At 38.9% G+C, this 14,265-nt stretch overlaps 1 protein-coding gene across 1 annotated transcript; it reads right to left on the bottom strand.

Annotated features, from left to right (window-relative positions):
- Positions 1 to 415: 415 nt before the first annotated feature.
- LOC128105906 (guanylate-binding protein 1-like) lies at positions 416 to 13,866 on the bottom strand. The gene is made up of 10 exons (XM_052731216.1): positions 13,677 to 13,866; positions 13,055 to 13,182; positions 11,188 to 11,297; positions 8,861 to 9,057; positions 8,293 to 8,535; positions 6,088 to 6,374; positions 4,906 to 5,112; positions 2,199 to 2,301; positions 1,721 to 1,914; positions 416 to 520 (listed from the first exon to the last, which is right to left on the bottom strand). Exons 1-10 carry the CDS (start codon positions 13,864 to 13,866, stop codon positions 416 to 418), a joined length of 1,764 nt encoding a protein of 587 aa, XP_052587176.1.
- Between the last annotated feature and the right edge of the window lie 399 nt (positions 13,867 to 14,265).

Genomic DNA, 14,265 nt, shown 5'->3' with positions numbered 1-14,265 from the left:
AAGATAAATCTTTTAATTGCTTATGAGAATGCAGCTAAGAATATCTAGAAGGGTGTGTGTGATACAAAAAGGTCTACCCAAAGAGACTTGCCATATCACCGTGCTATAAAAAATTCCAATGATACAATTTAATATCTCTATGGAGTCCATGTTTATAATTTCAAATATAAGATCCAATTAAAGATCACATTGCTCTTTAGTTCTAACATAAACATTAACTGAATCACTTCATAAGCAAAATGTTATTTTTATACTTAAACTTCACTTTGTTAATTTTATTTCCACCCTCCTCCCAGTAAAGCACCATGCTTTCAAGGGTAGTTCATCATCAAATTGCTTCACAGTCCAAAGTTGACCCCGCAGAAAATTCCTTAATGAGTCAGACCTGGGTACAAAGGTTTAGTTGGATTGAATTTTAGAGTATGGTGCATTGTGGCTTCATTTTCTTGATTTCCTCCATCTCTTGAAGAAGTTTCCTGCTCTCATTCGAAAATCCTTCCTTGAGAAGCCTTTCCTGTTCCTAAAACGGAGATGGAGACTGAACTCAGACAGCTTTCCATGTTCCTCTGAGAGTCTCACAGACTTTCCTTTGACAGTTAGACCTATCCCTGGGGGAATTTTGACAGTTTTCTCAAAATCTTTTTCCTTCCTTGACTTACATAATTTCTCTCCCCTGTCTCTGACATATAACATTAAATTTCTGTGCTTTCTCCAGTTTTAGAAATGTTGTCTAATGATTCCTAAAACACAAGTGGCCTACAACTCTCAAGTCCAATTCTTGGATCCTTTGACTCAGGTAAAACACAATTTTCTATAAAGTCAACACCAGCTACCCTCTTCTTTCTTGCCTCATCTTGATCTGTGTCTTGTGGACTCTCAAACACATCTAAAAAGTGATAAAGATGTGAGCAAGCCAAGTAAATGTCACTGCCTGATTCAGAATTAGTGTAAGCATTCAATCAAGGAATTTAGGACATGTCCAAAATTTTTAGTGTCCAAGACAGGAGACAGAAATATATTGAAGCAACTGGGTCCTCAGTGCTCACATGCCATGTTATTGCCAATTCTGGAGCTTAGGTACAGAAATGTAGAGATGCCCAGAAAACAGGATGTTCCTGGCCATGTGAGTATTTATCCATTTTTCATGAAAGTTTGGGACTGTCTCTACTCTTTAGGATGATTCCAAAGATAAGGTCATCCTAGGTGTGGCAGGAAAAAAATGTCTATAAGTCCCATTCAGTAAAAAAGATACGAGTTGAATATTATATCATATAGATTGATGCAAAAAGTCATTTTACATGTAGAAAGTACAACTTCTCTGTCTAGCACATGAGAAAAAAAAATAGTCCTTCATAGGTTAGTTGAAGTTTTGGTCACAGAAATCCTACAAAACACATGAAGAGAATCTGTGATTCAAAACTACTGTTTAATAGAGATACCCTGATAAAGGATTTCATTCAGCAGTAGGCAATCTTAAAGAGCCAGAGGAGGATCCGAGAAAAAGCAGTGAGGGATGAGAATATAGTAGAGAATGTGAACGATTTGCTCTACTTTGGAGGATTTTGTGTTATTACCCTTGTATTTGAGGGGTGGGGGGACACAGATTCTCCATTCACAATCCACTCAAGCCTTGGCCTTGTGAACCCAAGACCTAAGGCTCCTGACATATGCTGTTGATTGGGTTGCAGAAACTGAAAATTAAACTGATGCAACCAGGTACCTTAAGTTTAAGGGATATGATTCTTTCTTGTTCTGCCTTCATCTCCTCCCGTTCCTTCTCCATCTTCTCAGTCATCTGTTTCACATGCTCCTGGTAACTCTTGTCCTTCTCTTCCATCATCAGTTCATGCTTCTTTTGCATTTCCTTCAATTCTCTGTTTGCAGCCTCTGCAGCTTCAGCCTTTATACGTTCCGCTGACAAAAGAAAAAGCAAAGAACACATCAAGTGAAATCTATTAGTTGCTTTTTGTCTTTTACCACCTTAGGAAAATAATCCTGTAATTGACAGAAGTTTCCTGTGGAATCTTTGCCTTATTAAATTAATGAGGAAGGAGATGGCCACATCTAACAGTTTAAAACAGCCATCATGATGCTATAAGTGACATTTGTCATTCTCTACAATGATAACCTCATATGGATCAATATTGCAGCACATGGCAATAATTTCCAACATCTGGGATCTTCTTAGCAGCTCTCACCTTCAATCTCCTTTTCTTTTTCTGTGAGTGACTGATCCGTCTTTAGAAGTGTTTCAGCCACATCGTTCTTGGACTCAACGTACTTTTTCAGCATCTCTTCAGCCTGGATGTTGAAAGGAGTTATAATGAGTTAACAAGAGTGTGAGTTGAAGATAATTTCTTAATTCAAAATAATGCTATCAGCTATGAACAAATACTTTGTGGTTCAAACAGTATTTCAAGTTTAAGGTTTTAAAATCAACCTGAGGTCCCCTCAGACTCGATCGTTTCCAATTATTCAAGCTTTACTAACAGGTGACTCCATTCATCTAGCTGTATCTTTGATATCTTCTTCTCCTCAAAGTATTTATTCAATATGTTACCATCAGCTAATAATGTTGATTTGGGCTTCAAAATGTAATCTTTGTTCAATAGAAAAAAATTTGTCATACAATATACTCTGATTACACAGTCTCTTCCCCCAACTCCTCCCAGGTCCTCCTCACCTTCTTACCCACCCAAGTCCCACCTTTTCATTCTCTCCCTCTTTATAAAACCAACAGCTAAACAAAAACCAACCCATAAAAAGAAATAAGAAAATGAAAACCAGGAAACTGACACACACAAAACAAAACCCACTAAAACACAAAGGTGGAAATCATAATATATAAGCAAAAGTCCAATAAGACAAAAAAAAGTGCCCAAACAAAGCAATATGAGACAAAAAGTTTACAATGATACCACTGAGTTTGTTGTGTGTTAGCTATGTACTTCCCGGCATGGGGCCTTCCCTGAAGTGTTAACCTGGAACTTTTGCTTGTCATCTCCTCCATCTAAACCTGCTGGTCTGAGACCTTCCCTCCTGCCAGAAAGACTGCTACAGATCACTCTCAGAGCATCCAGAATATTGTCATAATAGTTTGAGAAGGGGTATTGTGGTGATTTGAATGAGAATGACCCCCATGGGCTCGTGTGTTTTGATGCTTAGTCACCAGAGAGTGAAGCTGTTTGAGAAGGATTAGGAGGTCTGGCTTTGTTGGAGTAGATGTGGCCTTGATGGAGGGAGTGTGTCACTGGGAGCTTGCTTTGAGGTTTGAAAAGCTCATGCTAAGTCCAGTATCTGCCTCTCTTGGGCTGCTGCCTGCAGCTCAGGAGCTAAAGCTCTCAGCTACTTTTCCCACACTAAGCCTGCCTGTGTGTCATTATACTCATCATCATGATAATAGTGGACTAACCCCCTAAACTGTAAGCTGGCCCCAAATTAAATGTTTCCTTAAGACTTCCTTGGTCATAATGTCCCTTCACATCAACAGAACAGTAGCTAAGCCAGTGATGCTTAAAACCTCTACTGACTTTCTAACTTATCCAAATAAACATCAGGTCTTTTTGCATGTTCTCCAAGACATCCACTGACTTGTCTGACCTCTAGCCTGTCATTTTATGTCTTGATAATGTTTTCTTTGCCACTGACTAAACAGAACTTTAAAAAAGCATCAATTTATTCTTCATGGAATTTTTCTGGTTTCTGATATTTCCATTTCCTTCATAACCATTTGTCTCTCTAACTTCTTTGAAGACTCAGCTGACTTTCTTGTTGTCTGATATCATGGGTAAAATACAGTGTTTTGTATAAATTATTCTTTGTTCAGGAGGGGTAGGATTAAATTTTAGTCAAAATCACATAATCATATAATCACTAGCAGTGGCTTTAGAGCATGAATATAGGCTGGAAAAGGGAACCATGTGGTAAGGTCCTTGAGTACAACAAAGGAAAAAGCCTTGAACCCAGAACATGATCAAGTCATTGGAGTAGCAGGGTTCTTTCTTCCTTACTTCTTGTATACAAAAGGAAAGAAATATTTAGCCTTTTAAAGCCATCAAAGTTTGAAAATTTTATGTGCCTAAATCTAACCTGGCCCTCTCTTGTCTAAGCAGGGTAGTTTAGAGCCATTAAAGGCAAAAGCTCTGTAACCTGTATTTTCATTCAGGCTGTAATATTCATTGACTATGTGATCTTGAGTGAGGTCTTAACTTCTATCTGCCACAATTCCCTTTTCTCTTTTTTTTTTTTTTTTTTGGTTTTTCGAGACAGGGTTTCTCTGTGTAGCTTTGCGCCTCTCCTGGAACTCACTTGGTAGCCCAGACTGGCCTCGAACTCACAGAGATCCGCCTGGCTCTGCCTCCCGAGTGCTGGGATTAAAGGCGTGCGCCACCACCGCCCGGCCTCCCTTTTCTCTTAATGAGATAATAATAATAAATACTTGGTAGAATTGGTGTCAGAATTCAGAGAATTAACTTCTAGAAAACAGTGAGGACAATCTATGATGTCAACTGCTACTACTACCATTATTACTAGGCTGTGAACTAACTGTACCGAGGGGTTGTGATTGAGAACTTACTAGCTACCTTTGGTTTGGTTTCTTTATTCCTTAAATTACAGTAATCCTAGCACCCTGAGAAGTACTAGAAACATGGGGATAAGTAAATCACTGTTGGATGATGAGATAGATAAGTGAGGGGATGAATGAATTCCACAGCATTTCTGAGAGGTCCAATTATACTCACAAAGAAGAAGCTGCTGTCTGTACCATGATTGGCTCTCTACCTGGATGAATGTAAGACAAGGACACTATCCACCAACATAATTGTATTGTCCTTGTTCTCACTAGCATCTGATGGAGATTCCACACCAAAACTCCCCAGTATGGTACCAACTACCTCAGTTTACCTGGAGCCCTTTTCCAGGAGCCTGATTATACTTTTTCTCCAGCTCTTGTTTCTTTTGAAGAAAGTGGTAGTAACCTCCTGGTTTAGAAAATGTCCCCTTCTTCACTTCTTTTTCCAGAGGACCAAAGATCTCCTCCAGCAAATCTGAGCAACGAGCTGATGACACGTCCATGTTCTTCTTAACAAAGGCATCCAGCTTGGCGTCCAGCTTGTCCTGGGGGAGGACAAAGTCACACAGATGGTTGAGAGGAGGGAGATAACACAACAGACTACTGAAGAATGTCTAAATGGGGCCACGTTCTTCACCCCTCTGTAAGAGCTCATGGTGTCCCTACAGAAACTAGCCCTTTAGTTTATAATTTGCTGAAGGCATCTCTTTGTTCCCCTCCTGCTGCCCATCTTCCTGATTTAGGAAGTAATTATCAAAACACATATACTACTCCATAGGAAACCTTTGTCTTGTCAAGCCTCTAACTTTAGGGATAGCTTAGATCATGTTCCTGTGGACTTCCTGAACCCAAGACTCTGTTCTTTTGTGATCTTAGCATTCATGGACCAGTGATTCCTTGTCTCTGAAACAGGATGAGCAACACCAATTTCAGAGGTTTTTAGTCAGATTATGAGGTAACACAGAGTACAAAGGCTAGAGAATTCACTAGCAATACTCAACAAAAGAATAAATACTTTTTGATATTATAATATTTTGTCTGTTTTTTGTCACTGTGGTACTAAAGAAAGATGAAGATTATATTGATGGGCATTTCAACACTTAGGAAGCATAATGAATTGAATATCTACATGTATTACTTCCTGAAAGTAATCTATATATGAAGATGCCTGTTTCCTACTGACATTGACCATCTAGCTTTACTAGAACTTTTGACCTGAAGAATCATTACTGACTATCAATATATTATCAATAATAAAATCTGACCTTGCTAATCAGGTAGTATCATCACTGATCTTTTATAATAAAAATTTTTATAATAAACAGAATGAAATTTTGTGGGAAATGTGGTTAATTATAGTGCTATCTTATGATTAAAATCCAGCAGAATCTAACATTTCAATAACCATTGTAAACCTGTGCACATCTCTCCATTTCACTATGTTGGAGACTAAGGACAATACTCATCCCAGAAAAGGCACATGTTTTTCTCTGTCTCGTGATTTTGGGTACCACACTTACCCTTAATTCCTTCTGGAACTTTTGGTCTACATCCTTGAAAGAATTCTTCATGAAGACCTCAATGGCCTCACTCTCAATAGGCCTGTGCAGGTCCAGCAGCTCTTGGAGAGTTTCTGTGGGCAGCTGAACCTTCTGGTTCATCTGTTCTTCATAGTGCTCAATGGCCTTTTGCACTGCAGCTGAGTTCTCTATCTGGGCCAAAGTCAGGACAGCACTCTCTATGCAGGGTAGTTCTCCACTTCTGATGGCATTGACATAGGTCAGCACCAGGCTCTGTAGACCTACATGAAGGAGTTTAAATATGACTATTAATTGATAGACAGAGCACATAGTTTTCAATTCAGTTTTCAGGATTTTCTGAGAAAGAACTCCTCTAGATTCAAAGGAGATTGAAACCCATTTTTACTGCTTCTACATTTAACCCAGAGATAGACTTTGTATCAAATCAATCAGGGCAGTTTTTCGATGGCCTGAGATACTATGTCAATCTTTTTTTCAATCTTCTTTTTCTATTCCTTTCTCATTAAATGACCAAAGAGAAAACTTTCTGCTCCCACTCTTCTTTTTTGTTGTTGTTGGGTGTTTTTTGTTGCCCTTCCTTCCTTCCTTCCTTCCTTCCTTCCTTCCTTCCTTCCTCCTTCCTCCCTCCCTTCCTTCCCTCCTTCCTCCCATTTTTTTTTAGTGGTGCATGCTAGTAGCCCTATTTCTACACAATGTAAATGGGTCTATGCAGAATTTTTTTTTTTTTTTTTTTTTTTTTTTTTTTTTTTTTTTTACAAAAGCTGTAAACTAACTAAGACATCTAGGTTCCCCACATCTTTGCTGTTCGTAGGCCTGAAAGCACCACATCCCAGGAACCAGTTATCAGGCAAATCAGAGCAGCTTTAGGTCCTTCCTGTGCAAGACTTCTCTATGAGTCCACCCTGCACTTTTTTGTTTCTATAGTTGGTATGAATCATGGATTTTCTTCTTTTTCTTACATTTCCATTTACATGTTGACATGACATATGTGTGTTCATTTATTACTTGTTTGTTTGTTGAAACAGTCTGAAGTTTCTCTGACTTCCCTTAACCTTGATACATAGCCAGTGATGACATTGTATTTCTGTTTCTGATTCTCTTGCCTCTAACCCTGCAAAACTAAGATTACAGGTTTTCACAGCCATAATAGTTTATGAGATATTGGAATCAAATCAAGAAGTTTTTGAATCTTAGTAAACCCTTCTACTATCTGACCAATATTCTTGGTCAGGAACGGCATTTATGCATGTTGTTCCTTATTATGAATATCAGGGGAAAATCCACATTGAATTATTCAAAACAAATAACTTCACCCACTCCAAAAAACAAATTTTTCCTCCCGATACTACTATCTCAATAAACAATACAACATTAAAGAAGTGCTGAGTTTCAATCTCAGGGGACATATTTAGAGATACTTATTAGTCCTATCATACTCTCATATTTCAATATAATGAAAAATTTTGGATTTGACATCAAAATATAATAGCTTCCATCTCACTCTGACAATTTCTAATTACATAATTTTAGCCTAACCCAATGACCATTTAATTCTACTCCATTAAACAGAGAGTTCATCTTCTCAATCTCTCCCTTTTGGAACTGCAAAGTATTACGCATTATATATATATATATATATATATATATATATATATATATATATATATATATATATATATAAATCATAGTCCTTCCCACAAACCTTGGAACCAGCTGAAAATTCCTTAAGTCATGTTTCTGTTCTATCAAGACATCACTGCTCCATCCTGGCTATAGTTCCACACTTCTCCAATGAGAGACACTCTCATGCATTCTCTTCTTTTAGTCACATAACTCTTTCTTTCCTGAAGTTGAAAAGCTGTGTCCTGTCTTAGGCCTTACTCTATTGTATTAGTTCTTCATGTTATTTTTTGGTGACTTTCAGGTAACTTCTTCATTAGTAGGGAACCATGAGCAAAGAGAAATTTTTTCTAGGGCTTCATTAGATTCCAAAGACCCCTCCTCCATGCTATTACAGATATGAGATTATGAGAAATAGATTTAGTTCCCAAGTAAATTTCATCACTACATTTTCAACAACATCAGCTAATGGTGTTTGGTCTGGCTGGAAGTGGCTCCCTCAGTATCCCACAATGAGCAGAACAGAAGCCCAGGTAGGAAGTAGAGGGGATGACTTACGTGGCCCGTTGACTAAGATGCCACCAGACAGGGTCTTGACACCAGAAGAGCTGAAGATGTATGAGGTGAATTTTGCAACTTGTTCTACAAAATCTTCACTTAGCTCTTCTTCTGCAACTGTTTCTAGTTTAGAAAGTTGCTTTGTTGGAGCAGGCCTTTCGAAGACGAAGCACTTCCTCTTTGGGAAGTACTTCCTGATGCATAGCCGAGGCTCATTAAACCTTTTAGTTTTCTTATCAGTTCCTTAAGGAAGGATAAGTTAGATACAGGAAACTTCAAATTAATCACTTAAAATACATGACCCTTCAATATTATAACTTTCCCAAAGCAAGGAGGAAAATCACAAGGTGGAATGAGCAATTCAAAAATTAAAGGAATGGGAAAGAAAACACTCTTTCTCTAAGAAGCTGTGCATGGTATAGTTCAAATTCAGCCAAGCTGTGTTTTCATTTCCTATAACAGCAGTGAGGATAGCACAATTATAGGATCAAGAACTTTACCAGGAATGCAGAAGAGACCTTTATGCTATTGATATCATGGTAACTCAAACTTCCTTGAACACACTCACCTTTTCTCAGAGCCAGTGAGCTCTCGAGGTAGTCATCAGGAGTGATAGAATCTTCATTAGCTTCCAGCTGCAGGAAGAAATCCCTCAGAGTCCACACAAAGGTTGGAAAGAAGCCCACAAAGTTAGCTGAGTCATCTTCGTCACTCCGCTCAGGTGATGACTTTGATTTGATTAGGTTAGTCAGCTCTGTCACATATCTGCCATCCTAAGTTAAGAAAACTACAGGAAAATGACATTTTTATGCTATAGATTCCACCACTAGCCCTCCAAACTAACTTTTATTTATTTGTTAGCTTATTCATTTTCAAAATTCACTCAGTCACAGACATCTATTTAATATTATCTATGGAACAAGCGCCCTCCTGGGGGGAAAAAATTAGAATTAGTGAGAGAATGACAATACACAGAGTTTATGTCTAACTGAAAGAGACAGACAATAAATAGGTGAATAAAGTACAAAAATATCCTCAGATATTGCTATGAATTATGATGCACAAAAATGAACTGGTGACCCATGAAATAGTAAATCAATGCACACATCTTCATGGGGAGCTTTCTCTTGGAGTTCTTCATAGAGCTACTAGTGCTCTCTGAGATCCTAGGTTATCAGGAATCCAAACAATCAACAGATCCAACCATGGGAAGTATAGTGGAAGAACATTACAAACAGAGGTCACAAAACTTTTAAGCCCTTAAACAGGAAATCATGATTATATGGTGAGTTTAAAGGGGCAAAAGTTCCAAAAGACAGACATGTAGGACATTTAAGTTAGACAGACCCAAGTCTTCAGTTTGATTTACACTAAATGGAAGGCACTGGGAGACTTTATGTAGACAAGATATGATACAGCATAATTTCTGAAGAAAACACTGGTTGGGAATGTACCTGGGAATCAAAATTATAAGCAAAGTATAATATGGCAGTTGACATGTCCAAGACAAGAGACAAAAAGAGCTTAGACTAGAGTTTTTTGTAGAAGATATGTAGAAAATATGTCAGTTTAGGGAAATAGGTTTCCTAATGAAACTCAAAACTTTTGTGGAATAATGATTTCTAGTGTATGAGAAAACGGTTATATCAAATAGTGATTTCTATGTTTTAAATCGGAGAAATTTTGCAAATGGTGGGAAATTTTAGTGCAATAAGAAACATGGAGGAAGGAGAGGTTTTGTAATTTTTGAATTTGAATTGTCTCTAAGATATCTACATGAATACAGTTAAATGTAAAAGATGGAATGTCATCATAACTATAAACTTGATGGCAACTGTCACACAGGTGTTTCATAGGCCTTGAGTCTAAATGGCAGCACCTAGAGACACAAAGTAACACAAAGATAGCAGAGGCACAGCAACTAATGAGTTACACACTTAGAGGCCACAAAAAGAAGAGAACACAAACAGAAAAAGTTTGCTGATGTGATAGGTAGAACACCAGAAAACTTTGAAACTCTACATCTAAGATCCAAGTCATGAAGAAAGGAGGAAGAGCTCAGTTTATGGTGTCTGCTAAGAGATCAAATAATACAATTGCCTACTAGATAAGGAGTTAACTGAGCTCGATATTTGATGTTAAGGCCATGGAAATGGAGCAAGCGGTGATAAGGACATAGATGAAGGCCTAAGGATGGAAACAATCAAAGAAGGTGAGGGAACAGGGATACCCCATGTACATGAGTGTCTTCTGGTTTCTAGTCTTTAGAAGTTAGTCAATTTTAAAATTTTTGCCAAAAAAATGTTGTGGTGACTGGTTGATTAAAAAAAAAAAAGACTGGGCATAAAGATGCCATGCTCTGAGTGTCCATACTTCAGACACTCTGCTCTTCTTTTATTGAGGTAAGAACGAGAAATAGCTGCAGAGTCTAATATAGGAGAAAGAAGCATGCTTGTCTCTTCTAGAGTTCAATAACATGCAAAGTGTGAGCTCAAACAAACAAACAAAAACAGACATACAAACAAACAACGTCTCAGAGCACCTGAGAGATTTGCAGCTGTTACCTGCAGCACATAGATGGGTAGTTAAATGGTAATACTTAGAGGAGCTGATGGGAATGATGATTTCCAGGGACAGAAATTTTAACTGATGTTGAAGAGCTGAACATACATAGGATATTAATCCAGACAGGGATTTTCTGAGCAGTATGTAGCTGATTTTTAAGGCCATATGGGCCAGGAAAGCTTGAACTTGTGATGGAGACTAAGGTAAACTCAGATGGTAAGGAGAAAAGGGTTATCTAAATCCCTCAGTCCTTACCTGCCAGTCTATCTGAGGAAATAAGAAGCTGCACTTCCTAGGTTTAGTACTGTTCTAGACACACTGAAAGGATACTGTAGTTGGTCCATGGCCTGCTGGTTGATGGTTCCTATGCTGTTGTAGATGAAGGTGCTGCTGAGGAGGACTGCCAAGGCAAAGATCCAGCAGTCATTCTGGTTGTCCCCCTGCAGGTCAGTGAGTGAAGAAGAGTGACTAAGATACTGTCCAGTTATCTGGCTCCTATTAGCCATGGTATCAATAGTAAGTCATTTCTACTACATAATAACTTTCTACCTTATAATTATTATATGAATGTTCAATTCATGCTCTATAATTGAAATAAGATGATGTACACTCATGTATATGAGAGCATGAAGGACATTCACACTTACAGGTCATAATGTTGATCAGTTGCTAAAATCTAAACTGGCATGCTGGGTTTCACTCACAGAATATGTTATGGTAAGGGACTGTCTTAGCATTTCTAGTGCTGTGAAGAGACACCATGAGCACAGCAACTCTTATAAAGGAAAGTATATAATTGGGTGGCTTACAGTTCAGAGATTCAGTCCATTATCAAAATGGTGATACATGGCAGCATGCAGGCAGACATGATGCTGGAAAAGTAGCTGAGAGTTCTACATCTTATGCTAGCAACAGGAAGTGGTCCCTGACAATGGGTTTGGTTCGCATATATCAGACCTCAAAGCCTGCCTCCACAGTGACCCATTTCCTCCAACAAGGCCACACCTAATCCAAAAGCAACACCTCCTAACAGTGCCACTCCCTTTAGGGGTGCATTTTCTTTCAAACCATCACAGGGACATTTTAGCACTGGTGAAAATAAGGTCCTTTAATAGAGTTTTATGTCTCTCAGACTGGGAAGAATAGTAATGTGATCCTCCGTGAAAAATGATGTTATTGCAAAAATGTGGTGGTTTGAAAGGAGAATGGCCTCCATAGGCTCATATGTTTAAATGCTTCGTCACCACGGGTGGAGTGGAGAAGTTTGAAAGAAACAGAAGGATTAAAAGATGTGGTCTTAGCCGGGCGGTGGTGGCGCACGCCTTTAATCCCAGCACTCGGGAGGCAGAGCCAGGCAGATCTCTGTGAGTTCGAGGCCAGCCTGGGCTACCGAGTGAGTTCCAGGAAAGACGCAAAGCTACACAGAGAAACCCTGTCTCGAAAAACCAAAAAAAAAAAAAAAAAAAAAAAAAAAAAAGATGTGGTCTTGTTGTGTCACAGTTGGTGGGATTTTACGTTTCAAAAGTTCAATGCAGGACTAGTCTCTGTCTCTGTCTCTGTGTCTCTGTCTCTTTCTCTCTCTGTCTCTTTCTCTCTGTCTCTGTCCCTGTCTCTGTATCTCTGTCTCTCTGTCTCTCTCCCTGATGCTTATGGATCAGGATGTAGCTCTCAGGACTATTCCAGCACCATGCCTGCCATTTCTGCTGCCATGATGATAATAGACTAAGCCTCTGAAACTGTAAGCAAGGGCAGAGCTAAATGTCTTTTTTAAAAAATAGTAGTTGCCCTGGTCATGATGTCTGTTCACAAAAATAGAGCATTACCTAAATTTTCTTTTTCTCTCATTAATAATGTTGTATAGAAGTTACAATTCTTAGCATTCCCACAAGCTCACACCTAAGAATCAGACATGTTCAGAAAATGTATAGTCAAGTTTGGAGACACCATTAAGAGTCTCACCAAAGCTTTTTGTGATAATATAAAAGAAAAATGGCCAAAAGTATCGTCAGTTCTTATTCTGAAGGCTGATTGACTACTAATCAGTTGACTTTAGTGTCTACTTTTGCTTCCTATGTCAGGTGAGTTGAAGAATGACATACTGATTTGATTCACCAAGGTCATAAATAAAATTGAGAGTAAAGAATCCTAGGTGGGCTACTGATGCATCATGAGTGGAACTTGAAAGAGTATGTTGTACCTTCTCTATATCTCCCAGGCCCTCTGTGTCAAGTAGAACCAGGGTGTGTCCTGGATTCTGGGGATGAGGCACACACCACATCCAGATCCCCTTGGTGTGAGACTGCACCGTGGAGCCCAGAGAGAAGCCTGCAGAGTGGGGATGAAATGGGGAGATGAACAGCACATGCTTCATGAAATCTCATTGGAATTAACATATTTACCATTTACAGGAGGACAACCAGTTACAAAAATTGGTTTTAATTGCAAGCCTAGCAAAAGAGAGGGCAGAACATCCAATGCTGAACAATCATTCATTTCTACCTTAGATATCAGTGGACGCTTGCTCTTCCTACATGAACAGGCTAATAAATATTTCATAATTCAGCATAAAGTAAGTTGACTTTGTCTATGAACGTATTATTTCTTCTATCAAAACACACTTATACCTTTAAATGAGGCAGTAATGGGACTATGGGAGTAACCAGTGAGAAAACTAATTCAGAGAAGAAAAAGTCTTCTGATGGATACAAGCCATACCACATCACCTATATCTCTGATTTTCCTCCTCATCTCTGCTTGCTTGATACTGACAGTGCGAGTGGGCCGGGTGGACTCAGCAGAGCTTTGCTGGTGGCACTCACCATTCCGCTTTCCAGCCAGCTTGTTCATCAGGTAGGATTTTCCTGTGCGGTAGAGGCCCACTATTGCTACCACCACCACAGGCTGCTTGATAGCAGACAGGATATCCAGTGCTTCCTGGTTGGCTACCAATTGCTGGTCAATGTTCTCAATGAGGCACACTGGGCCCGGCATGTTGATTTCTGAAGCCATTTCTCTAGTACTCTTAAGTTTGCAAGAAACAGGATGAAACAGGAAAAAGTTCTGTGTAGGTTAGAAGAACTCAACTCAATGACATGGACCTTAGGTGCAATGGTGGCATGCATACCTTTTGGGGGAACCTGCCCAACTACCTGAGGGTAGCAAGGCCATGGATCTTGGAGGAGATCCAGCTACTGCCACTTACTAAACCAGCAAAATTCTTAACTGCATTTAAAATATTTATTCTTATACCATAGATAAATGCAGCTCTCATTCCTCATCAAAGAAACTTTTCATTGCAACAGATGGAGATCGTTACAAAAACTACAACCAATCAAAGCACAGAGAACAAATGATTATTTGGTAACCAGCCCCAGTTGATACATTTGTGACATAACTCCTGCACCTAAA

Source organism: Peromyscus californicus, unplaced genomic scaffold (genome assembly GCF_007827085.1).
Source record: "Peromyscus californicus insignis strain IS unplaced genomic scaffold, ASM782708v3 Scaffold_9__1_contigs__length_137607984, whole genome shotgun sequence".
In the NCBI taxonomy this organism is placed as follows: Eukaryota; Metazoa; Chordata; class Mammalia; order Rodentia; family Cricetidae; genus Peromyscus; species Peromyscus californicus.
Note: the sequence above shows the minus strand (reverse complement) of the source record. Positions and strands in the feature narration are given on the sequence as shown.